Genomic DNA, 25430 nt, shown 5'->3' with positions numbered 1-25430 from the left:
ATGCTATGAAGAACCTTTATTTTAAAAGTGTACTCCATCAAATGAAGTAGGCTTACTGCAAAAATATTCTGTACCAGGAAATCAAAGTTTACCTTCTCACTTTCTGTAAAGCTGCTTTGAAGTGTAATGTGAATTCAACCAGAGGTTGGCTAGATGTTAAAATGAAATACTTTATTTTAATTTAACTCAAAGAATCGCACATCACCCTTAGAAAACTTTTTATTACCGTCTTAAATGTTTTTGCAAAACATATATGTTAAAACGAACAAAGATGGAACAACAATTTGTTAGGTCAACGATGGAACAATCTATTAAAACAATCTCAATAATATAAGAAGAATCAGAAAATAGATTTTTATAACAAAATATAGATTTGAAACAATTTCTATAAATAAAAAATAAAACATACATAAATATAAACAACATAGCAACACAAACATAAATGTGCACCCATCTACACATCGGTAAGTATCATTCAAAATGTAGAATTTAGCAGAACTGATTAACTTCTGATTCTGTGTGTGAACTGATTAAGTGTTTTTATGTGTTCCTGTATATTTGTATGATTGTGTTCAAAGGCCACAGCTGTATCATAGCTTTATGTGTATGTGTGTGTGTTAAATATCCAGATGTCTGAATTTAGAAGCATTTGCTCAACACGACTATATTAAAGATTGGGCTGAAGTAAAGGCTTATGTAGAATTCACAGTTACAAATGAAGTGAGGGATGATCGGCCACAGCAGCACCAATATTAACCACTGCGACATCGTCTTCTTCAAATGATGCCACATCCTATTAGGAAGGGTCCTGAAATTCACACACAACATTAAAGAGATGAAATGAGATATGGGAACATCACAAAGTGTTATTCGGTGCAAGTCCTCAACAACTGAATAGCTGCTATGTTAGCTCAGTATAAAAACATATTATTATTTTGAATGTTTTAATGAAAAAACATTCAACATAGTGACAGCGTTATGTTTGTGTGGTGTGTGTACATTATTTCTCCTCTGCTCCATAGTCTCCAAATAAATGTGATCTCCAGCACTGACAATAATGAGGCATTTAAGATGACAATACGTGATGTCCAATAATGAACGTTCAGCCAATTCCATGCAAATTCAATCAGCAGATGATAGGGCAGCAGACAGTACATGACCAGAAACCCCGCCCACTGACGCCACGTTGGCTGATCATGCTACTCCACACAGAGAAAGAGATCGTGCAAGTGTTAGTTGTAGCTCACACAAGTTAATAGCGTAAAGTATAACAAACACACACACCTGAGTTTTGTCGGATGGGTCATCCTGCGTTGTGTTGGCCCTTTGTGCAGGCCAGGAGGTGTGAATGAATGGAAGAAACGTTTGGTCATAATCAAACAGATACACGTAAAGCAGCGTTACACGCGGAGAATCTCTCAGACCAATCATCAGAAAAAGAGATTTCCCTAAATTCATGGCCTACACAAACAGAATACAGAAATGCACAAATCAAAGAAAATAACATAACCTTCATGATAAAGATTTTAAGTGTGTGATTCTCCTCATCTGTAAAAAATATTCTACAAAGTTTTGATCAATTTGATTACAAGATTTCAGGAGTGACAGATTTTACTGTCAAGAGTACTATTTTAAGCATGATAGTATTCATGGTAAAGTCCCGTGCTTTTCATAAACAAAGACAGAACAATAAAAACTAAAAGTGAAAGTATAAAGAAACAAAAAATATTTTAGAAAAAAACACTCACTAAACAACTGAAATAACAGAAATTTTCACTTAATGTGACAATGTTTAGTCTCTAAGAACTGCAGCCAGTATTGTTGTCTGAGTTTAATTAAAGTTAACACGTGCCTCATGTTTGTAAGATACATGTCTCAAACACACCTTATACTCCCACAGGTTTCCTGGTGCTTTAACTCCGAGATGTTTGATGGTCTGGATCTCCTGCAGTAAAGCTCGTCTGTGGAGAGGATCTTCTATCCTGAACGGAGCTGTAGACAGATCCTCATCTCCGAGAACAGTCAATAATCTGTTTACATAAACACATGTTTAACTTGATCTTAATTCATATCAACAGAAAATCCCCAGAGTTAAATGAACACTGCTGGGTATATATACTGTCCCAATCTTACAGAGAGATGCAGAGTTAAAAGCAGTGAAATCTGTAACTTTATCCTCTCTATCACCATCTCTATTTAAACTCTATTATTACTGGTAGAGTTATTTTTAACTTCGCTGTTTCATTTAAAGTCACTATGATGGTGATCAGCGTTTGCTTTAGTTGGACTTGACTCTTGATTCTTAGTTTGTTAGTTTTTGTAACTGCTATAACTTTGTGTGTTTATAACATGTTTGTTATGGCAAAGAAAGACAACATTGTAATTCTATGATGGTGATTAGTAGGTAAAGTCTAAACATCATTATCTAGATAAATCACACAGTGAAGTAAATGTTTTATCTTCAGCATATGTATGCATGCAAACCAGCATTATTGGCTTTCACTGCACATTTATTGATTTGTTTTAATTAATAATGACTTATAGGTGTGTTGCAATACCTGCCACTGATCTGTTCCCGTCTGAATGTTTCTCTGTATTGTCTGCTCCAGTCACCTAACTCATCCATCCACAGAGTGACATCATCAACACTCCACATGCTGACCGGTTTACTGACTGCATCCTGATCAACTCTGGGCCACATCATGTACAACAACAACAACAACTACACACACACACACACACACACACACACACACACACACACACACACACACACACACACACACACACACACACACACACACACACACACACACACACACACGGTTATCATGTTATCACATATTGTGCACACAATCTCATTCTAAAACCTCTGTGCGTGTGTGTGTGTGTGTGTGTGTGTGTGTGTGTGTGTGTGTGTGTGTGTATGTGTGTGTGTGTGTGAGACTCACGCTCATGCAGGACAGCGCTGCTATGACTCCAGTGTAAAATCCCTTTTGCTGAAGTGAGTGCTTTGATGCACCTGCACTATGAGCCCGTTTCTCTCCAAACTGATGGAACGCCAGGAGAACCTGACAGGCCTGCGGGTCACCCTGTACACCCCTTCTCCGTCTGTTCACATCATCTGGAAACAACTTCTCCACCGCGTCCCTAAAACACAAAGCGTTTCTCAACCTTGAGAATAATCAAAGGAGAACTGATGTGATGATGTCTAGGTAAAGACTAAATGATCCTAAAATTACCTATGATTAGGGTTGCAAAATTCCAGGAATTTTCAAGGCTAGAAACTTTCCATGGGATTTAACGGGAATTAATAGCTAGCCAGTAAATCAAATATCTAAATGTACGCCAGCACTATCATAATATTGTAACTTTATTATGCTGTTGTGTTACTCAATGAAATAATCAATTAAAGTTCTACTTAAAATCAAATCAGTCAAGATGTCATTTTGAAAAATTGTATTACCTTGCATGCATGTCTGCTTATAAATAAATAAAATATTTATTTATGATATAGTTTATATAAATATCCTAAAATTTCCAAATAGTTCCCATAAAGTTTCTGTTAAGTTTCAAATATGATATTTCCGAAATTCCCCAGATTAAGTTCCCCTGAAAGGTTTCCAGAAATTAACCGGAAACTTTCTGGCCCTTTGTCCACAAGACTACAGTAGGAATTAAATGACACGCAGTCATCTTCAGGGAGATCAACCAGGAACATAAGTAGAATGTTTAAAGACACATTAGGTGAACAAAACCATTGTCTAGGCACAAAATAAACATTTATACGTACCTATATATATAGACCGAAAAACAACAATAAAGTGGAAATCCTCCACTGCCATTCAAAACACCAAGTGGAAATCATTCATTTGAATGGACCGACAGATGATAGCCAAACACATATACTCTATACAAATGTTTTGCTTACCGAAGGAGAATGTTGATTTTGGGAAAACCTTCCCATATCTCTCGACACTCTGGACATCGTGCTTGGCCGGAGGAAGCCCACCACATCGCCAGGCAGTGACGACAGAAATTGTGACCGCAGGTGAGTGTGGTGGGATCAATGAGAAGATCATAACAACAGTGACAGGTGAACTCGGGTGCTGTCAGTCCCTCTGAAGATGATACACTGACATCTGAATCTATCCTGATGATCTCAGCATCCATCATCTCATCTTCATGTGAACAAGACACACAACAAAATCAAGAGAAAACTCTCATCAGAAGTTTGTTGCGCTGTAAATAGTTTAACAGAAAGAGAAAGTGTTTATTAGCAGAGACCTGCCCGCAACTAACACATCTGACAGCTTCACTTTCACTTTTCATTTAGAAATTACAAATAATTTAAGATTTTGTAGCATAATGGTGTACAATAAAGGTAAAACAGAGACATTTATTAATGTTGCATTTGAGTAAACAAGTCATAAACAAATAAAGGAGAACACCAACAGATCAATTAATTACAATAATGTCAACATTATCATTAACATTAAATAAATCTGGATCCTATTCGCTTCTACTATACACTATACATGTTTTTATTGTAAATATTTTATCCGACAATATTTGAGTGTAAAGTGTCTGTCTACTGAACAAACAACTGAGATAAATTTGAGTTGTTTGTGTGACCTATAATAACTAAAGCTATAGCACACAAATATAAACATTTTGTGATTTATATTTTCCTCTTACATCATTTATGGACTTTTAACTTCTCACTCAGTGTTTTTAAGTTAATAAATTTAAGTTAATAAGTTTCTTCATGCCATTATTCAAGTCTAGATGAGACAGCGGTGTCACGTGACACCTGTTAATTTTTTAATCGTTGCTGATAATGAACCACTTATAGTCGCTTATAATTACCGTTAATTCGTGTAAATATTTAACAAACTTGACAACTCGAGTAGATTTTCGTTTATATGTCAAACGTTATAATGTAAATGACTAAACTCAGTACATATGTTTAATCAGGTAGTCTGGGCCTCAGAGCGCCGTCTGCAGGAGGACTCAAGGTCGGGACCGGAAGTGCGCATGAGTATTTCCGGCGGTAAGGGTTAAAGGTCCGAGTTTGTGTGTGAATCCCGTTGATTTGCAGGATGGAGGTTACGAGACAGAGTAAGACAATAAATCTATGCAATAAACCGAATCACAAAAATACAGCTCGATAGAGAGTGTGGCGTTGCGCGCGCGTGCTTTTCTGCGCGTCCATGCGTTCGCGCGTTATTGTATGTGCATTAATGTGTGAATCATATCGGTTGTGGTTCTGTGTGTATGTTGTCTTGTGTGTGAGCGTTTTGAATGTTTGTGTGTGTATTTATGAGTGTTTATGTGAACGTGAATGAATGCATGATGTTGTTTTAGTGCGTGATCGTGTATTAATAATATGTGCGTGCGTGTGTGTGTTCATGTGTAAGTTATATTAATGTGTGTGATGTTGTGTAGATTTTAAGGAGGTTCTTCCACTGGTGTGTGATGCTATACAAGAGGCGGATTTTATCTCTATAGATGGAGAATTTACAGGTCAGTTAGTACATAAACACACACACCTGTGTGATACTTAAATGTAAGTTTGTGTTAAAGTGTTTGTGTGAAATGTGTGTAGGAATCAGCGATGGGCCGTCAGTAAGCGCGCTGACAAATGGACTCGACACACCAGATGAGAGATACAGTAAACTGAGGAAGGTAAATCGCATGAACCGATCTGAGATGTTATCAGACGTGATGATGGTGCACGTGTCTGATGTGATTGATGCTTTGATTTCTCCAGCACTCCATGAATTTCCTCCTCTTCCAGTTTGGACTCTGCACCTTCAGATACGACCAGAATCAATCCAAGTGAGCAAACCACACCAATCATACATCACAGGAACGTTTATTTTACTTAAAAATTTAAACCTTGATATAATAAATCACCCATTCATATTGTGATGCATTTCATAAATTATTCAGAACGTATCGTTAAACTTACCAGAGATTGAATGTCTATCAGTTCAGTTCATCTTGCAGTTAATATCACTGTTTTCTGTCATACAAATACATCACTAAAACCTTCAACTTCTACGTCTTCCCTAAACCCTTTAACCGGACATCTCCTGACATCAAGTTCATCTGTCAGGTGAGAGGCGGTCTCCTGTGGTTCAGTGTAGTCGTGCAGCTCAAATCTGAAATAAATCGATGTGTAGATCAGAGGAAACAATTTTCTGATATACGTTTATTTTGTTAAATGTGTCTTTAAAAGCATTTGAGCGTTATATCACTTCATGATGTGTTATATAATGCAGTGAATTGTTTTCTCAGAGTTCCAGCATTGATTTCTTGGCCAGTCAGGGTTTTGACTTCAACAAAGTCTTCCGAAGTGGTCAGTGCGTCTCCACACATTAAAACGTCTTTATACACAACTATGACTTTGACTGACAGCCGTCAATCGTGTGGTGTTACTATAGGGATCCCGTATCTGACGCAGGAGGAGGAGTGTCAGCTGAGGGAGCAGTATGAAGAGAGGCGGAGTCAGATGAATGGCTCTGGTCCGGTCACGTACACGCCCCCTTCTGGGATGGGGATCAGTCACATCCCTGAAGACCAGAGAGGATTTATTAAGATGGTGGAGTGAGTGACAGACACATGTACATGTACACACACCCTCTGCATTGAAACTAAGTGATGAAGCGTTAGTTAACCAGATATTTGTGTGTGCAGAGAGAAAGTTGAAGATCTTCTGAAGAACTCTGAGAAATCTCTGGACCTGGAGCCCTGCACAGGGTGGGTTTCATGTCAGGTTGTGTAAATGTGTACATCAGCTGGTGTTTTTATTCATCATGTTTGTAATAGTGTAAGTGTGTGATTGATCACTGATATTTTGTGTGTTTCAGCTTTCAGAGGAAACTCATCTATCAGACTCTTAACTCAAAGTAAGTCGTCTGTCTGTCTGTCTGTGTCAAAGATATGAGTGTCATGAATCAGTCAGACATCATTGCAACGTGACTTCACATTTAATCCTTAAACACCAGCACACATGTGCAGTATGAATGTGTTTGCATATTTAAAAATCTTGTGTGTATGCAAACAACAGTTACTGGATTATCAGTCATCATCAGCGTCAGTCTAATCTACACCGTGAGCTGAATCTTCAGGACAGGAAGTTGATGATGTTTTTCAACTAGTTTGTGTGTTTTCTGCAGATATTCTAAAGGACTTCATGTGGAGACACTCGAGACCGACAAGGTACAAACACTAAAGACTCTCATCTGTCTGTCTGTTTGTGTGTGAGGTGTTTATCATCTCTCATGTATTTGTGCTGCAGAAAGAGCGATTCATTCAGATCAGTAAGGTGGATGATGAGGAGAGAAGGAGAAGAGAACAACAGAAACACCAGAGAGAGCAGGTGCATCCCTAAATATACAACATTCACATACACACTACTGAGACCACATCATGTCGTCATCATCATCCCCAACATGATGTGTGTGTGTGTGTGTGTTTACAGGAAGAGCTGAATGATGCTGTAGGTTTCTCTCGAGTTATTCGCGCGATCTCAAAGTCTGTAAGTAACTCTTCACGTGTCTTCAGTCTGAACACAAACCCATCACACAATCTGATGATGTTTCTTTATTAACTTCAGGGTAAGCTGGTTGTTGGACACAACATGTTGCTGGATGTCATGCACACTATCCATCAGTTCTGTGGGCCGCTGCCTGAGGTAATCACGATGATGATGATGATGATACACGCATGTGTTTGTGAGAGCTGTAAAGTGAATAAATTACACTTTGTGTGTTTGTGTAGGAGCTGGATGATTTTAAAGACGTGACCATGTCTGTGTTTCCCAGGTAATGATTGATAACAGACACATTGATCAGTTGTGATTCTGCTGATGTTTGTGTGATAGTTTATCTTTTCTGTTTCAGACTGTTAGACACTAAGCTGATGGCGTCCACACAGCCCTTTAAGGTTTGTCACGTCACATCTGTTTAGTAATCGCTGATCTATTGTTTGATCGGTTTCAATCATCTTGTGTTTATGGGTTTGTGTGTCAGGAGATCATCAGCAACACATCTCTGGCAGAGCTACACAAACAGCTGAAAGCCAAACCGTTTAAAGCGCCCACAACTGGTACTGACATGACACCTGCGTTTCCCTGAATTCACCCAAAATGAAACGGATTTAAATCAATGACACATTTGATGCATGAGCTGACATTTATTGTGTGTGTTTGTGTGTAGATTGTCCTGATGACTTTCAGAGTTATGACACATCAACAGAACAGCTTCATGAAGCCGGATATGACGCGTATATCACTGGATTGTGTTTCATCTCTATGGCAAACTATCTGGGTGTGTTAACAATAAAAACACAAGATGCACTAACTAACTAAAGTTTTATTATGGTTAAGGGCTGTTGTTAGACTAAACACAGAGCTGAAATGTTTAATAGTGTTAACTTGTGTACAGATGTGTGGCTGTTTTTATATTTCTTCTGAATCTTTATTCCTCAGGTACTTTCCTCACTCCTCCTAAGAGTCACATCTCTGCCCGCTCCAAACTCCTCGAACCCTTCTACAACAAGTCAGTGACACACAGACACACACACAGACACACACACACACTCACAGTTGTGTGTATATATACTGCTGTCTGCATTAGTGTTCATGTCACTTAATGTCTGTGTGTTCTAGATTGTTCTTGATGAGGGTGATTGACATTCCTTACCTGAACATGTGTGGACCAGACTGTAAGACATGTAATATAAATGCAGTATAAATACAGTGTATATACACACAGGACACACACATGTATCTCTCTTTCTCTGTGGTTTAGTGCAGCCTAAAAGAGATCACGTTCTCTACGTCACATTCCCTAAAGAATGGAAAACCAGTGACCTTTACCAACTCTTCAGTGCTTTCGGTAACTATCACACGCGCATCTGTCTACTGAGCTCTGTTGGTCTGTCGGCTGAGCTTTCCATCTGTTCTCTTTCAGGTAACATCCAGGTGTCATGGATTGATGATACATCAGCTTTCGTTTCTCTCAGCCAGACAGAACAGGTCCAGATAGGTACAGTAATGCAAAACATGTTGACAAACCTCAGCGGTCCGAGTACAGAACCTTGCTGAACGCCACATTATTGTTTGTCTGTGTGTGTAGCCGTGAACACGAGCCGTTACGCAGAGAGTTATCGTATCCAGACGTATGCAGAGTATTTACAGTCCAGACAGAAAAACACACACACCAACAGGAAGTGGGCTGACGACGGGTGGGCGGACACTTCCTACAGTGATGCTGCCATGACGACAACCTCTGGCTTCAGCCACGCTCACAGCCAGTGAGTCAGAGCGAGTCTTTAGACCCAGATGAGGAAGACGATAGCACATACGTGTTCTGATATATTGTGTTTGTGTTTAGACATCATGCAGTGAAGAGAAGCATCAGTCCGTCTCTGGATGAACAGAACTGTAATGCTGACAGCAGCTGGACTCAATACTGCGGTATAAAGAAGATGAAAACCGAAGGTGTGAAATATAACAAGTGCTTGAGTGGATTTGCAAGAGCAGCCGTAATGCACACTTTGTAATTTATTTTCTTTGTCACAGGAGGCTGTTCACAAACGCATGATGACATCAGCGGGTCTGAAGTGACAGGAGATTGGCTGAGACAGCAGTACGTGAGCTCTGCTACCTTTTCTTTAAAACATTGTCTGCCTCATTTTGATGATTTAATGGTTCATAATCTGCTTGGCTGTTGTGTGTCTGTAGGCCAGATGAAAGCACAGCGTGTGCAAGCCTGAATCAGGAGGAGGCGGAGCCAGACGAGTCCTCAACCAATCAAAGTCAAGGTAAACGGAACCGCAAGCACAAAAAGAGGAAGTCAGACGGTGAGTGATCATCTAAAGAGGATGATGTCATCGTGTAATACACACATGTCTGATGTTTATTTTCTTTCTGTAGCTTCTGAGACGTCACCACCGGTGCTCTTTGATGTTCCTCAGGTTTGGTAGCGAGAGCTCAACAGCCAATCCAATCACTCTGTCAGTCCAGGTGAAATTAACAGCCAATCAAAAGACTGCACTTATAATGTCTGATGCCACACCTGTCATGTGGCACTGTAACTTCCTGTGACCCCTGCCCTTCACATCTGTGTGACTGAGATTCAGAGCGTTTAAAGGTGCTGAGGTTCACTGAGCCATTATCTCTCTCTGTGTGTGTCTGTGTCTGTGTGTGTCAGGGTATGTTGTGATATTTTAACACGGTTCAGAAGAGTGTGATTCCCTCATTTTTAAATGTTGTAGTGATGAATGGCCCGTGTAGCGTCCTGCAGGTTTATTTATTTCTCATGAGGGTTCTTGTCTTTATTCAGATTTACAGTGAGGGTTAAAAAAAAGTGTCAATGTATGAATCATGTATTGAAAAATGTCTTCATAATCATGATATATTTTGTATGATGAAATGTTAAAGTATTTCCTCCTCTAGGGGAGATCAAATTAAAGAGTCTTTCTTAGTAGATCTGTGGTGAATTTCTTTACTGTGATGTCAGGAAATCCTTCAGGGATCTCAAATCTTCATCTGTGTGTTTGATGAATCTCTAATGATAGTCCAGTTAAAGGCGGAGTCCACGATGTTTGACAGCCAATGTTGATATTTGAAATCACCCAAACAAACACGCCCCTACCCCAATAGAATCTGGACCTTCTGTTGATAGACCCGCCCCACACATACGCAACCCGGCATTTGATTTGATTTGCTATAAGTGTGTTTTGGTAGTCGGCCCGTCTCCTTTTCCAACGCGTTTTTCAAACATCGTGGACTCCGCCTTTAAGTGCACAAAATTTGATCATGAGTTTATATACAGCAGTGACTTAAGTGCAGTCAGGCTAAAGTTTGAAGTTCAGGAGATTTTGACAAAATCACGAAATACGAATGACACAGTGCAGAGTTTCTTCAGTAAATAAGAGAGATGAACTACAGTGAAATCATAAACTGTGATATGATACACTTGTTTTATCAGTATTCAGAGTTTTAACATGAAAGAAATGTAAAGCAGTGGGTCAGATCATTATACAAGAGCCTTTTAAAAGCTGTAGTAAAATAAATGACTCCTATTTAAAGACCGAAAACATCCCTCTGATGCAACATCATTCACACGGCAAAAATGACTTGCTTTGTATTTTTGTCTTGTTTTCAGTACAAATATCTAAAGATTCATGGGTCATTTTGCTCATCAAGAAAGAATGCATCATGATTTTAAAAAATACGTTTTGTTTCTAGACAAAAAAATCAAATTAAGTGAATGTGCTTAAAACAGAAATAAGCATTTTTCTTGAATTTCTTATATTAAGTGTTTAAGAAAGTTCAAGGTTTTTCTTACCCTATTGGCAGATTTATTTAGCTTGTTTAAAATATCACATTTAATTGAATTCGTGCTTAAGAGTAATTTTCTTAGGTCATTTTGCTTATGAAAAATCCATCTTTAAGAATTTGTAGATATTTGTACTGAAAATGAGACAAAAATAGTAATTTTTGGCAGTGCAGAATGCAGATGTTCTGATGTTACTCATAATCCTACTGATTATATCCTCAACTTTCACACTGATGTCATGATATCAAAAAACACAAAATAAATGTTTTATAGATTCAGTGATGTTTATTGTAGTACATGCATAAAAACTATATACATATATAAAAGCAAAGCTTATAATACAAAACCTTTCACACTTGCTTTTATCAATGAAACTTCAGCAGGCCAATCACAAACAAGCTGAACGCATATAGTGGGCGGAGTCAAAAGCACTGCTCTGTTGCCGTGACGACACCCCACCGGATGATTAAACTGTGTGATCGTGTTTGATGTTTATGAAGCACAGGCCGAGATAATCCACATCACCACTACAAACAAGAGAAGAGCTCACAATCAACACTGATGATAACACTGTTTGTGTACGTGTGTGTGTGTGTGTGTGTGTACCTGCTCATTCCCGGCAGAATGACGATGCTCAGACAGTTCTTCTCCAGCGCTCGAAACACTTTTCCTACTTTTCCATCGAGTTTCCTCATTTGTTGCTCCATCTGCAGCTGCTGTACATCACTCAAACATCTCATCTATTGGAAGTTTAAACAATGTTTTTATTAAGGACCTGTCATGCCAAAACTCATGCTTACAATAGTTGTACTGTAATAAAACCATCATGCATCACCTGTCTGTTATCATAAGAAAGCTCAAACTTTATATTTACTGTATAAGTGAGATGTCATTTGAGATTGAATGATTGACAGCTGTCACTCACGTCACATCCCTCTCTCTGCTCTGCTATTTCTGTAACGACGGTTTGCGTGTGCGTCCACGAGGTCATGTGAGGCGGGGTCAGAGCTTGACACACTGATAACTTCCTGTTACCCATCTGCAGGGTGACGCCCACTGCTGCCCGAGCACTTTCACTGCGCTCAAACTCTAAACACAGACACACAGATTAGTGTCGATGAGTTTGTGTGATGATTTGATTCAGTTGAACTCAGATGAAGTTTTCTTACTGATGAAGGCGTGTCTGTGGAGTTTCCCAGCATGCACCGAGTGCCTCATGATCTGCTGAATGGGACCGAACTGTTTGAAGGTCTGCTGCAGGTCATCATGATGATGATGATGATGTGGTTTAGAGGAGAGATTACACACATAGATCATGTGATCGTTCAGGATGTCATGCTGACGTTCAAACACGCGCTCATCCAAATCCAGAAAGGCCTCGTGGACCGGACGCCGCACCTTCAAACATAAACACACACACACACGAGACAAAACCTCCTCGTAAGCTGAACTGAGATTATTAATCATGTTTTTGTGTGAGTCTGTAGATATTATAATGAAGTTCATATGAACTTAAGTCTTCCTGTAGCTCAACGGGTACACAAGATCATGAGTTCGTACTGATTAAAATATATAGCTTACTGTAATTCACTTTGAATAAAAGCGTCTGTGAAACACAGAAATGTAAATGTTTATTTGAGATATGAACACATTATGTGTGTGTGTAATGATATAAACCTTGATATAACACTGATCACTGATCTGATGTCCATTCAGATGATCTACAGCCAGCTGAGCTCCTTCTAGATGTTCAAACACAACCTCAGCGTGAACCTACAGACACACAGAAAGAGAGACAGACAGATAAGACCTTTTTACACAAAGATGCATCCAGGATTGTTTAATTTTTGGTTCATTCACGCTCACGATGCTTTTCTGTAATCTGTGCGTGCATTCCCAAACATACTGTAAAGACACGTGGCATATTTAAAGTCCACATCAACTGAAGTGATTTCTGTCTTGAGAAACCACACGTGCGTGCATGTTAGTTTATGATAAGATGATAATGAGCGTGTGATGTGCTGTTCTGTCATGCAGGTGAATGATCTCTAATAGTGATGATCTCCCTGATCTCTGCTTCAGTACAGTTTGCAGACATTTCTCATCGTGAATGTTGATCTGTGTTTGTGTCTAAGAGCTGAACTATAACTTCTTGTTGCGACTACACGCTCATCCTCACTGCAGTACGCACCTTACAGCATTATTTCTGTCTCTTGTTGACACACAATGCTTTCCATGAATGTTACGGCGATGTTACTGAATCCTCTTTACGGGAGCGATCCCAGAACATTTATTACAGGACACACAGAAGCCTCTCTCACAATTTTACAGAAATTTTCTGGGACCAAAGTGTTGTGTGAATGAGGTTGTGTTGTGTTAAGTGACAGGCAGTGTGTTGTTCTTACTCCGTATGTGTTGTACAGAAATCGCAGCGTCTGCACACGACCACAGCGTCTGAAGAGTTTGTGTATCTGTTTCTCTGTTGTTTCATTGGGCAACGGGCCAACATACAACACACACATTTTCCTCAAACACTGAGCCATCTGAAACACAAACACACACACAGTTCAGTCACGTGTGATGTTTCATCATGATAAGGATTTAAGAGAAAGTGTGTGTGTGTTGACCTGCTGTAGATGTTGTTGTGTTGTTGCTGGTGTTTGTTGTAGATTGTCAGTGAACTGAAGAACACTGAGTGAGTACGACTGAACCACACGTCTGAAAACACACACAACCTACAAAACACCAAACACACAAACGGTGTGAGACTGATGACATCAGCTCAGTTTAGGCTTTAGTAAACTTTTCTTGTAATAGTCATGTCACTGTTGGGAGGAACTCAATACAAAACACATCTGTGCAGCTGTCGCTCTCTCTGCTGTGCAGGATAACATCAACATATAAAAAAACTAAAAATATGCTGAGTGACATTGTGATTTACATCCTCTTGTTGGTGATGACGTGAGATTACGCAAGTGAACCGGGGTTTAATTTAAACGAGTGAATGTAAAACCAGACCAACACTGCGGGGGTGTCTCCAACATTTGCACTTGGAACACAGCAAACAAGCCCAGTGTAAAAACACTGTCGAGGGGGTCCGGTCGCACACCGGCCGTGCAGCTCAGCGCCGCGCCGTTCTAAAAAAAACGAACACATTGTTTTCTATGAGTATACACGCACACCACCAGGTGGCGCCTGTCCGCGCCGCCCAGCTTTGACTCAGGAAGTTGCTCAAATCCCGGTCACGCCACACAGCACCACTCACATAGTTTGACATTTAATAACATCATATTTCTCCCAAATCATTAACGATTAACATTGGCTGCTAACGTATATTTTGCTATCTGACGAAGCTCGCACTATTTAATGTGCACTTCCAGTTTACAATACCTCCGAGTTGTCCTAGACGCGACTCGATGCGGCGCTGAGCTGTGCGGCCGATGTGCGACCCCCTTTACTGTGCGTTCACCCCAAACGCGAATGAAGCGAATAACCTGTGCTATTCATGTGTAGTTGGACCCTTGCACATTTTGAGTTAACTCGCTTCATTCGCACATTAAATTCAAATGTGAATACGCTTAATTTAAGTTTTTTTTTTACAACTTACCAGATTGTCCGACCTCCTCCCTTACTTTCTTACTTTTTATTCCTCTTAATATAAAAGTGTCCACATACAGCAACTATCATTTTGTCCTCCATTCTCGTTTTCGTATTTCTGCTTCTGCTCACTACGTCGTAATCACGTCCCCACTAGAGCAAGCTCCTGATTGGTTAATGCTGCATGAATATCCGTCAAACTTCAGTTTTTTTTTATATGCCCGAAATGCTCAAATAACGCCACGTCATCCACGCAAATTGCACCGCAGAATATATATTGCGTCTTTACATTGACTTTACATGTAAATCACTCGCGCTTAACGCTTCATTCGTGTCTGGTATGAACGCACCATTAGTGATGATGTTGACATGATTTCTTTGTGAACACTGCTGTTCATGGTATTATTGCAAATCCTTCATGTACTATCAAACTCCTGCTCTTATATAAACTTAACTTCTTCTTTTCAAGAGTCATTCTATGTAAGATTTAAAGGCTTGTTTAGTTTAATATGATGCCTGTCATTCATTATATTAACAGGTTTGATCGCCAATGAAAAAGTATAAATCATTTGATTAGATTATAATTTATGTGTGTGTGTGTGTGTGTGTGTGTGTGCACACCTCTCTGTCAGTGGTACAGTATTGTCTTCTGCACAGCTGATTGGACAACGAGTCACTCATATCTGTGGTTCTGCTGAGGAAGAGAGACGATTGGCCGGATCTGTAGAGGGCGTGTCCAAAGGCAAGAGAGCTGTGATTGGTGAAAGAGAGAGAGACTATTAGACAACAACATCTTCAGAAGTTTCATTTATAAAGATCAGATGAAGAAAAGCACCTGCTGTGATTAACACAAGACGTCACATGATCAGAGCCATTGTCAGGAGAAAACTCCCATAAATCCTCCAGATGATCCTCAACCACCTTAAACACACACACACTATTACTGATGGATGAAATGAAGCTGAGAGATGTTATAAGGTGTTTGTTGTGTTGTTTACAAACCTTTCTGGGTCCTTTAGTGATGAAGTATTGAGCGAGATGAAGAGCAGCTAATGCGTCCTCACAGGGGTCATGACCCATCCTCTCTTCTGACTGAATCTCTCTGCTAATACACAAACATTTCCTCATATATTTACTGTTAAAGTCAAGTGTGTGAATGCGCGTTTGTGTTAAGGACTCACTTCAGTATGACATCAGCTAAGTGTTTGAGTTTAAACCTCTGACCGAACTCCTTACGGTACAGCAGAGACGTGTCCATGACGTGACGGTGTATCAGCTGAGTTAAAAAAAAAACATCAGGTTAGGTCACATCAATGTTTCTACGACAAACTCTTTGACTCTCTTGTGTTAACGCACACGTAAGACTCGTAGGTCATTATCCAGCGAGTGACCGACCAGCACCGCGTCCGGTGGCAACAGTTGAAGGATTTTAGTCTGCACATCTTCCAGCCGCGTGCTTACAGATTTCAGCATCAAACTCGTAATTCCAGAAAACCTCAAATACAAAACAGATTTAACAAAACACACAACATACGACATAACAAACCTTACACTAGCGTGTGTGTGTGCTCTACCTGGTGTAGTAGTTAAGGATAGGGTTAGGTGGTTTAACTAGTTCATCCAGTAGACACTTGCCACTGCTGTCCACTACAGAGACCCGAGTTAACTCCAGACCAGCACAGGTCAAACACTGTAACACAAATACACATTAACACACAAACACTAACAGACTAACAACAGCCAATGATATCTCACAGTCCAGTCCAAACAGAGGGCTGCTGTCAATCACAGCTCCTTCACACGGTGTGCACACAAACTCTTCAAAGCCCCGCCCACCTGTACAGCATCACGGGAACAGAAGTGTGACAGGTGTACCTACATGTGTGTGTTTGTGTCGTTCATGTTTGAGATTGTGTGTCTTACCTTTCAAAGGGAAGTTGTGTTTGATCATCTCCGCCTCAGTCAGCAGAAAGCTGCTCAGTCCTGACGCTTTCAAACCGAACCGTCGGATGACAGGATTCATCATGAGTGATGCTGGGGAAACACACAAACACAACCCGAGTAACCACCAGCCCATATCTGTAACCAACATTTATAGATATAGAGATATCTGTGGGTTACATAAACTTGATTAATCATGATGTTCACCTGAGATCTTCTTTTCTTCTTCAGACTGTCTGATGTCAGAGTTAAGAAGATCAGACATCAGATCACCTGAGGAGGGCGCTAGAGTCCATCTCTGAAAAGACATCACACACACACTTTTCTCTTATTTAATAATCTAATAATAATAATAATAATTCGGTCTGAACCATCTTAGGTGTTTATATACCTTGATCATTTAAAAAAATAAACATTTAAATATATCCCATTAATGTCAAATATAGCCAGCACTGATGACGTCATTGTAAAATTTTATACAGAAATGTGATTGGTGCCATTATGGTTTTGGTTTATTATTATTAAAGGGGCCATGGCACAAGACTTTTTTTAGATGTAAAATAAATCTATCTTTGGTGTCATCATAAGGAGAGCCAAATTTCAACTACCTATTTTTTCATGTGCTTGTAAAGAATGGTTTACCAAAACTAAGTTAGGTTGATAGAATTATAGCACTTAAACATGAAGTCAGATTTTCATGATATGTCCCCTTTAACCATCCATCAATCTGTCTCTATCTCTCTTATCTTTGGGTTTTCTGGGGAGTTTATATCACAGGTGATTCCTTTAGTTGTGTAGTTGTGTTCGACAGACTCACACAGTGGTATTTGTTCCTGAGGTGTTTAAAGTGAGTGAAGTATCTGTAGAAATGAGTCTGAGTCAGTCCATCCAGAATCATCACATTGACCCGAGACACCCGCTCATCCCCGCAAACACTGAACCAGCTGAACACAGACAACAAACACTGTCAATCAAACTCATCTCTCTGTGTGTGTGTGTGTGTGTTTGTGTGTGTATACCTGGGCTTCATGATGTTGTGAGTGTGTCTGAGTGTGGCGTACTGAATCAGATCACACAGATCCTTCACCGTCAGCACATCCTGATCCAACAGAAGAGCACAGTGAGTGACGTCACATCACAGACATTCAAGACACAGGCGTCATGATGCTTGTACAGTTTACACACCCTACACTACAGTTATAAGCAAGTTGTTATAAGGTGTTCTGAGTGCTTCTACTAAGGTGATGAATGGTTGCTATGGCTGGATGGATGTGAGTAGGTGACGTCATAACATGATGTTCAGAATTGTCTCACCTGTGAAGTGTTGTCCAGTCTGATTCTCTTCTGACATGAGTTTAAGATCACACTCTCCTCTGTTTTCCTCTTCGGCATGATGATGATAATGACGTCATGAGGTCAACGCTAATGTGATCTGTCACACTGATCCAGTGTCCATTATTATTATAATGTTATATTCTATCAACATCTCTGTTATAAAGTCAATCCAACCGCATTCATGTCGTAAAAACACAGCCTTATACGTTCAGAAGCGAGACGGCTTTAAAATGTAACGACACGCGTGAATTAAAAGCACACAAAGTTACTTATAAACACAAAAACATAACGTGCTACAGTGAATGAACCGACACGTGTGTTCCGTGATCGACAGCGCTGAGAGCCCTCGACCAATCACAGGCTCTGCTGAGAGACACGTCACACAACCGGAAATCCATCACGGCGGAAGTAGCGTTAGTTTGCGGGATATTTAAAAGTTGTGCGACTGTTTCGATTTGTGTTGAGTTGTTTTGATTTTGTGTAAATGTGTTGTGGGTGTTTAACTTCATTTAGTGGGCCAGTCAGTCGATTTAACTCGCGTGTGAAAGTCCCGCGTGTGTTAGACCCGGATGCAGAATGTCAACAAAGAGTCTCGCCAAGTAAGACGACACACACATCTGATTTTCAACTACTACTCTACTCTGTGCACTCACAGATCTATTTATTCAACTGTACTCGTGTTTATACTGTCTCATGGTTGTTGCACACCTATGCTTTTTATGCTAAACTTGCTATTTTGACACTATAATCTTCCATACGCTGCTTAGGGCTGTGAAACGATTATCGTGATAAATCGCATACAAAATAAAAGTTTGTGTTTGCATAATATACTGTATGTGTGTGTAATTATTATGTATGTATATAAGTGCATGCATGCATGCATAATATTTATTTTTTATTTATATATAATGTGTACATTAAAAAGATTGATATATAAATAAATGTTTTCATAAATTTATACATGTGTGTGTGTGTTTATTTATATATACATTATAATAACACACAATACACACGCATGTATTATGCAAACACAAACTTTTATTTTGTATGCGATTAATTGTTTGACCGCAGTGACTGCATTAATGTTGACATTGTTTTGTGTGTTTTTAAGGGAATTGGGTCTGATCAGGAAGCGCAGTCAGTCATGCAGTGACACCCGACAGCATCAGCGGTCTGTTCGCAGTAAGAAATTCTCTGCCTTCAGCTTTGAGTTCATGTTTAGATTCATTGCTCTTAATCTCAGTCGTTCTTGCTCTCTTCTCACTATTATATGAATGTTTCACAGAGCAACACTTCTCATATCTCATCATCATTGACTTTGAATCCACATGCTGGAGGGAGAAGAACAACTTTGGCCAAGAGATCAGTCAGTGACTTTCATCAATCTCGTGTGGTTTTATTTCATTCGTCTTTCTATTTGACTTGATTTTTTTTGCTCCCTCAACAGTCGAGTTTCCAGCCGTCCTGCTAAACGCTTTAAACGGTGAAGTCGAGTCCGAGTTTCACACATACGTTCAACCGCAAGAACATCCTGTGTTGTCTGAATTTTGCAGAGAGCTCACAGGCATCACACAGGTTATCAATCATTACACCTCTGATGAAGAACGTCTCAGTATCCATCGTATTAATTTAGTGATGTCATTCATCATATCTTGCTTGTGATTGGTTAACAGGAACAGGTGGAGTCTGCACCTCCCCTTCAGATTTGCCTCTCCAGATTCATCCGTTGGCTACACGGCCTCCAGCAGGAAAAGGGTGTGGTCTTTGAGACTGACAGTAAATGCCCCGCCCCCTCTGGACGTCCCTGTGCGTTTATTACATGGTCAGGTAAGAATGAAGCTGGAAATACCCATCATTCACAGCAAACCTCTCACATCCCATACTGATCACTGACATCACTGCTGTCGTGTCTCTGTGTAGATTGGGATTTAGGAGTTTGTTTGCTGTATGAATGCAAACGTAAGCAGATCAGTGTACCTGAAGCTCTGAAGAGTTGGATTGACCTGCGAGCAACATACAGGGTAACACACACACACACACACACAAACACAAACACATCAATTATTTGCTATGCACAATGTAAAAATGTAGAAATAAAATGATAACTAAATTTAATTTTATTTATATAGCGAAGATATCTATTTACATTAATAGATGCAGGAAAAAACATAAGCAGCAGAATACAGCGGTTAAGATTAACCATACTAGCAAGTGTAGTAATAGTGTAACGAATATAAGGGGGTGCTAAGTTAAGCCAATGTCAGCTTTGAAAAAATCCCCTAGGAGGAAAAACCCTGTGGGAAAAGTCCAAGGAGGGGAAAAAACCCTGGGGAGGGAGCCAGACATAGCTAATTCTATAGACGATATATTATATAATAGGTACAATTTTATGGGGAGTAAAACATAATATATATGCGGATAAGTAGATTAGATGGGGGCAGCTGGTGGTCGTTGGTCTGACATCGGCTGGGCATCACTTTGAAGGAAGGCCATTAGATCAGTGACGTGACCTCCACAGCAGCAGGAAATATTAGTGAGGACATCTCATAGCTCTCCATTATTTTTATATCAGGCTGTTGATGTCTTCTACAGAATGTGCTAAAGTTAAACCACAAAGATTTGTGCACATCATCAGATTTAAAGACTCATCTGGAACATGAAGCTTAAATAACATTCACTGTATTAGCTAGGATACTTTTCACCTCACAAGTGTCTGATGTTGTTGACTTGTGGTTGTTTTTCAGCTTTTTTATAACAGGAAGCCCAAAGGTCTGAGAGGAGCTCTGCAGGACCTTGGCATCGAGTTCACAGGACGAGAACACTCGGGTATACGCACAAACAAACTGACTCAAAAAAAAATACACATCACCTGAATGAAACTGAACTGCGTTTGTGTCGTTTACGTTTAGGTCTTGTGGATGCGAGGAACACGGCTCACCTGGCGTGGCGAATGCTCCTGGACGGTTGTGTGCTGACCGTGACAAAGTCTCTGAGGAGGGTGAGTTCTGTCTGCATGCCTGCACACCCGCACAGGTGAATCTGCCCTCTATATTACATCACGGCCAACTGGGGGCATAAATCACCATCATCTCTTTCTGTGTTTCTCTTAGGCACAAGTAAAGTCCAGACCTGTGCGTGTAAACTCATCCTCTGTGCGCTCAACGCGTCCATCAACCGCGTGTGAACAGCAGATGAGTGTGTGTCAAGTGCTCGTATCACCACGCACCGTCCTCTCCAGCACAACACCACCGTTGTGTGTCAACAAACCCACACTGCTTCAAAATTCTAGCAACATTCTTCTGAGCACCACGCTGGCCGGCCTGTCTGACGTGACCTATGACCCAGAGACACCTGATGCCTGCTGTCCAGATGGAGTTCTTCTGACAGAGGAGGAGGAGCCTGGCTCCTATGATGATGTTATTTTGGGGGCGGAGCCTGAGGATGTTGATCCGTCAATGTCTGCTTCAAGCATTCTGAGTCACATAAACACTGAGATCCAATCCCACTGCACCACACAACCCAACAAATCCGCATCACACCGCTCTAAACCGATTCCTTCCAAACCAGCGTCCTCTGGGTCTGCAGAACTCTTTAAAAAACCCAAACCCCTCTCACGCACAGACCCCTACGCTTCCGTCTCGCGATTCTTAGGACTCAAAAGTGCTTCATTCAGTGTTTTTAAAGACCCGTCCACCCGCACACCTGTCTGCACCAGCATGCCCAGCGTGTCCCGCCCTCCTCTCTCCTCAAGTGTCAATCATTCAGTCAGAAGAACGGCTCCGTTGTGCGGCTGCGGTCGGAGGGCCAAACGTCTGACGGTGGGTAACGGAGGACCCAATCACGGCCGTGTGTTTTACTGCTGTCCTGTGAGACGACAGAGCTGTGATGGCCGACAGAAATGCTGCGAGTTCTTCCAATGGGAATCCAGCACACAGAACCTCCTCAAGACCTGCAGTGCTGCCAGATCCATCCGTTGACATCAAAATCTGTCTCTTGTCTGTCTGTCTCAGATCATTATGAACAAATGCTTTTTTAATCAGTCATGAATTATGTGGTGTAAAACGTTATCATCGTTATTATGATTATTTAAAAAAGAACTTGCTGTCAATAAAAATGTGAGATACCACTGTTTGTATAGCTTTAAATTTAAATTGATGTGTTTGTATGTAACTGTTATGAAATCCAGCTGTTTTCAAAGGGTTTCAACTTTTACAGCTTATAATGTATGCAAGTTTGTCATTTCAATCGTCAAACCTAAACTTACACTTCCAAAAGATACATCTTCAAATACGTGTACAAAAAATTAAATAAAAATGACTGATACAATAGAAAGAAAAATAAACTATAAACACTCATTTATTACCTTGTTATTTTTACAGTTCTCTAAAATGGTTAACACTGAAAATTAAACTTTAAAGGGGACATAATATAAAAATCTGTCTTTTTCCATGTTTAAGTGCTATAATAGGGTCCCTAGTGCTTCTATCAACCTAGAAAAAGTGGAAAAAAATCCACCCAGTAACTTAGTTTTGGTAAATCATTCTCTGCAAGCACATGAAAAAATAGCTCATTGAAATTTGGCTCCCCTTGTGATGTCAGAAGGGGATCTTATTATAATAATACCACCTCTTAATCTGCACTATCCAACCACAGCACTGACATTTAGTACAGAGAGAGAATATAACTGACAGCACAACTGAGTTTCAATTTCAACAAACCATCATTATGGTGATCAGTGTTTGCATTTCATCCGCTCATTTGCATTTTAAAGGACACACACAAAACGGCACATTTTTGCTCACACCTACAAAGTGGTAATTTTAACATGTTATAAAAAATTATCTGTGGGATATTTTGATGTAAACTTAACATACGTACTGTGGGAACACCAAAGATTTATTTTACATATTAAAAAAGTCTTGTGAAATGTTTCCTTTAAAACTACAGAATTACATAATACAAAATGAACATGGGGAAAAAAATGAAAATATTAAAGAAATAAGTTTTCCCCAACTACTGTAGGAGAATCGCGTTTCGTAGTGGCAGTAATGCACCTACATACATATTGAGGTCGACAACCGCCAATAAACACCAAAGAAGAAGAAACGCGTTTCGTAAAACGCATATGTCCCAAACGACGCTCTGTACGTCGCGTGCTGCAGGGAGCTTGAAAGCGCGAGTTGTACAGAGCGTGAGACGAGCAGTCACGCGTGCGTCTACAGCTGTAGTTAAGTTAATCGGTTATTTGACGCGAGGAGTAGTAAACGGTTGTTTTTATCTATAACTCGAGTGTGTTTCATAAAACTCATTCATGTCTGAAACACGTAAGAGAAAGCGCTACGGCGGGCACGCGCCGAGGAAACTGAAGGGTGCTCGCGAGCTAGAGGTGGGAGCTGAGGGTGTGCTCGTGACCTGTAACATGAACGAGCGAAAGTGCACGAGGGAAGCCTACAATCTTCTTAACGAGTACGCGGATGCGCTCTACGGCCCGGAGCAGGTGAGCACTACTCGAGTATACTGAGCAATATATAGTGTGTACTTCATTACTGTAGTGTGGATCTGTAATACTTCATGTGTAAGAGCTTGATCTTCAGCTGCGTGTGTGTGTGTGTTTCAGACAGGTGACAGCCTCAGTGAGGATGAGGAGGAAGATGCAGAGGCAGCACTGAAGAAAGAGGTGACACAAATCCAAACGTCCATGAAGAAACATCAGCAGAGGTTCACAGCAGTAGAGAGCGGAGCCAATAATGTGCTCTTCATACGTTCTCATGGGATAGGTGAGCGAGGAACCTGCAGAACGTCACCATCAGAACCTCAGTGCAGATCTCATGTTTCTCCTCTTCTGTGTCAGACCCAGAGAAGCTGGTTCATCACATCCTGTCAGATCTTCATCAGACCAAGAAGAAGAAGTCTCGGGTGATTTTGCGGATGCTGCCGGTGAGCGGCACGTGCAAAGCGTTTCCAGAGGACATGGAGAAATATCTCAGCGTGTTTCTGGAGCGCTGGTTCAAAGCACCGCTGAAGGCCACGTATCAGATCTGCTTCAAAGCCCGAAACAGCAGCCACAACAAGAGGGATGATGTCATCAAAGACATCGCTGGTAATGCACACACACACACACACACACTCTTCATGTTTAGGAGTCATTCTGATGTTGATCTGATGTATGTGTCTGATCAATAATGATTGATCTTCTGTCCTGCAGCTTTGGTGGATAAACTGAACTCGGAGAATAAAGTGGATCTGACCAATCCTGAGCTGACCATCATCATCGAGATCATCAAGACCGTCTGCTGCGTCAGCGTCGTCAGGGACTACATGCTCTTCCGCAAGTATAACCTACAGGAAGTCACCAAAGAGCCGGCCAATCAGAATCCAGGCCAACAGGAAGCAGCCAAGAGCGCAGCCAATCAAACACAGGAGGACAACAACGGCACCTCCATCGATGGAAGCGCAGCTGGTTGTGATGTTTCCGCCGGTGACGTGCAGAAAGAGGCGGAGCCTGAGTGAATGTTCATGTGTGATAAACACTGATGTACAGTATTGTGTGTGTGTGTGTGTGTGTGTGTGTGTGTAGACAGTCGGGCTGTGAACTGCCACTTTTAAAAATCTTTTATTGTTTTGTTTGGGCTTTTGTGTTTTAGCTGAATTTTTGTAAGTGTAATTTCAGTTTTACACCACATCATTTTTTCCTCATTTTGATAATTTGTTTTTTCAGATAAACTCTGATCTGATTCTCTAGGACAAAGTTTCCTCTGATCGTAATGCAGAGGTTTGTGTCAATCAAATAAAAACATAAAATCAAATAAAAATCATCATCATTTTCATTGGGTTTCAGTCATTTTCATCACACAACAAGTAATTTATTTTGATGTCACACCAATAATATTTACACATCATTTTATTTAATAAAAGGTTTTCTCGTCCTTATTCATTTATATTCATCATCATTGATTAATTTCTCCATCACATTGACTATATAAAATCAGGACCGCATCTGTGTTTATCTAAAATACTCTGCTTCTGAAATGTCTTTTAGTGTTTTAGTTTGTCATCTGTCAGTAATTGTGTTGAACTGATAGTTAACAGTAGTTAAACTCCCTGTCGGAGGTCTCCGGGTCAGTTGGGTCTTAAAGGTCATGATATGCTGAAACAATAGAGACGAGTGGTATGTTGTTCCCTGGAGATGAGGATTAACATTCA

At 40.4% G+C, this 25430-nt stretch overlaps 5 protein-coding genes across 14 annotated transcripts; 3 read left to right on the top strand and 2 right to left on the bottom strand.

Annotated features, from left to right (window-relative positions):
- Nucleotides 1–203: 203 nt before the first annotated feature.
- LOC129443804 (bifunctional apoptosis regulator) lies at nt 204–5097 on the bottom strand. Of its 8 annotated transcripts, none has more exons than XM_055204015.2 (8): nt 4964–5097; nt 3932–4181; nt 2952–3150; nt 2559–2722; nt 1886–2030; nt 1285–1461; nt 1000–1199; nt 204–808 (listed from the first exon to the last, which is right to left on the bottom strand). In XM_055204015.2, the coding sequence occupies exons 2-8, from the start codon at nt 4174–4176 to the stop codon at nt 640–642; spliced, it is 1299 nt and encodes a 432-aa protein (XP_055059990.1). In that variant the 5' UTR covers nt 4177–4181; nt 4964–5097; the 3' UTR covers nt 204–639. The 8 variants fall into 8 exon arrangements, with proteins under 8 accessions (XP_055059990.1, XP_055059994.1, XP_055059989.1 ...); XM_055204019.2 differs by having other exon boundaries at nt 3932–4176; nt 4964–5090; XM_055204014.2 differs by having other exon boundaries at nt 3932–4242; nt 4964–5083.
- Nucleotides 5041–10499, top strand: parn (poly(A)-specific ribonuclease (deadenylation nuclease)). 2 transcript variants are annotated; one of them, XM_055204010.2, is made up of 26 exons: nt 5041–5121; nt 5449–5526; nt 5609–5688; nt 5774–5841; nt 6040–6121; nt 6304–6364; nt 6450–6612; nt 6703–6765; nt 6876–6914; nt 7185–7227; nt 7307–7387; nt 7490–7546; nt 7625–7702; nt 7789–7832; nt 7911–7953; nt 8040–8115; nt 8226–8336; nt 8498–8567; nt 8678–8733; nt 8820–8906; nt 8982–9056; nt 9147–9324; nt 9405–9511; nt 9593–9659; nt 9755–9834; nt 9947–10499. In XM_055204010.2, the coding sequence occupies exons 1-26, from the start codon at nt 5103–5105 to the stop codon at nt 9994–9996; spliced, it is 1956 nt and encodes a 651-aa protein (XP_055059985.1). In that variant the 5' UTR covers nt 5041–5102; the 3' UTR covers nt 9997–10499. The 2 variants fall into 2 exon arrangements, with proteins under 2 accessions (XP_055059985.1, XP_055059984.1); XM_055204009.2 differs by having other exon boundaries at nt 9755–9873.
- A 1120-nt stretch (nt 10500–11619) lies between these two features.
- LOC129443800 (RNA exonuclease 5) lies at nt 11620–18547 on the bottom strand. Of its 2 annotated transcripts, XM_073860111.1 has the most exons (19): nt 18207–18547; nt 17912–17991; nt 17710–17836; nt 17100–17190; nt 16875–16985; nt 16700–16787; nt 16526–16642; nt 16308–16446; nt 16133–16227; nt 15954–16056; nt 15787–15872; nt 15573–15702; nt 13982–14089; nt 13760–13897; nt 13032–13127; nt 12524–12752; nt 12280–12443; nt 11961–12094; nt 11620–11881 (listed from the first exon to the last, which is right to left on the bottom strand). In XM_073860111.1, the coding sequence occupies exons 1-19, from the start codon at nt 18282–18284 to the stop codon at nt 11821–11823; spliced, it is 2175 nt and encodes a 724-aa protein (XP_073716212.1). In that variant the 5' UTR covers nt 18285–18547; the 3' UTR covers nt 11620–11820. The 2 variants fall into 2 exon arrangements, with proteins under 2 accessions (XP_073716212.1, XP_073716213.1); XM_073860112.1 differs by lacking the exons at nt 17710–17836; nt 18207–18547.
- Nucleotides 18548–18646: 99 nt separating this feature from the next.
- eri2 (ERI1 exoribonuclease family member 2) lies at nt 18647–22582 on the top strand. The gene is made up of 9 exons (XM_055204007.2): nt 18647–18826; nt 19339–19409; nt 19513–19593; nt 19675–19802; nt 19901–20054; nt 20148–20248; nt 20972–21053; nt 21137–21225; nt 21338–22582. Exons 1-9 carry the CDS (start codon nt 18804–18806, stop codon nt 22202–22204), a joined length of 1596 nt encoding a protein of 531 aa, XP_055059982.2. The 5' UTR covers nt 18647–18803; the 3' UTR covers nt 22205–22582.
- A 768-nt stretch (nt 22583–23350) lies between these two features.
- Nucleotides 23351–25054, top strand: thumpd1 (THUMP domain containing 1). Its single transcript, XM_055204004.2, has 4 exons — nt 23351–23724; nt 23845–24004; nt 24079–24327; nt 24433–25054. The coding sequence occupies exons 1-4, from the start codon at nt 23539–23541 to the stop codon at nt 24735–24737; spliced, it is 900 nt and encodes a 299-aa protein (XP_055059979.2). The 5' UTR covers nt 23351–23538; the 3' UTR covers nt 24738–25054.
- The last annotated feature ends 376 nt before the right edge of the window (nt 25055–25430 follow it).

Source organism: Misgurnus anguillicaudatus, chromosome 3 (assembly GCF_027580225.2).
Source record: "Misgurnus anguillicaudatus chromosome 3, ASM2758022v2, whole genome shotgun sequence".
In the NCBI taxonomy this organism is placed as follows: domain Eukaryota; kingdom Metazoa; phylum Chordata; class Actinopteri; order Cypriniformes; family Cobitidae; genus Misgurnus; species Misgurnus anguillicaudatus.
This window is presented reverse-complemented; position numbering and strand designations above follow the sequence as displayed.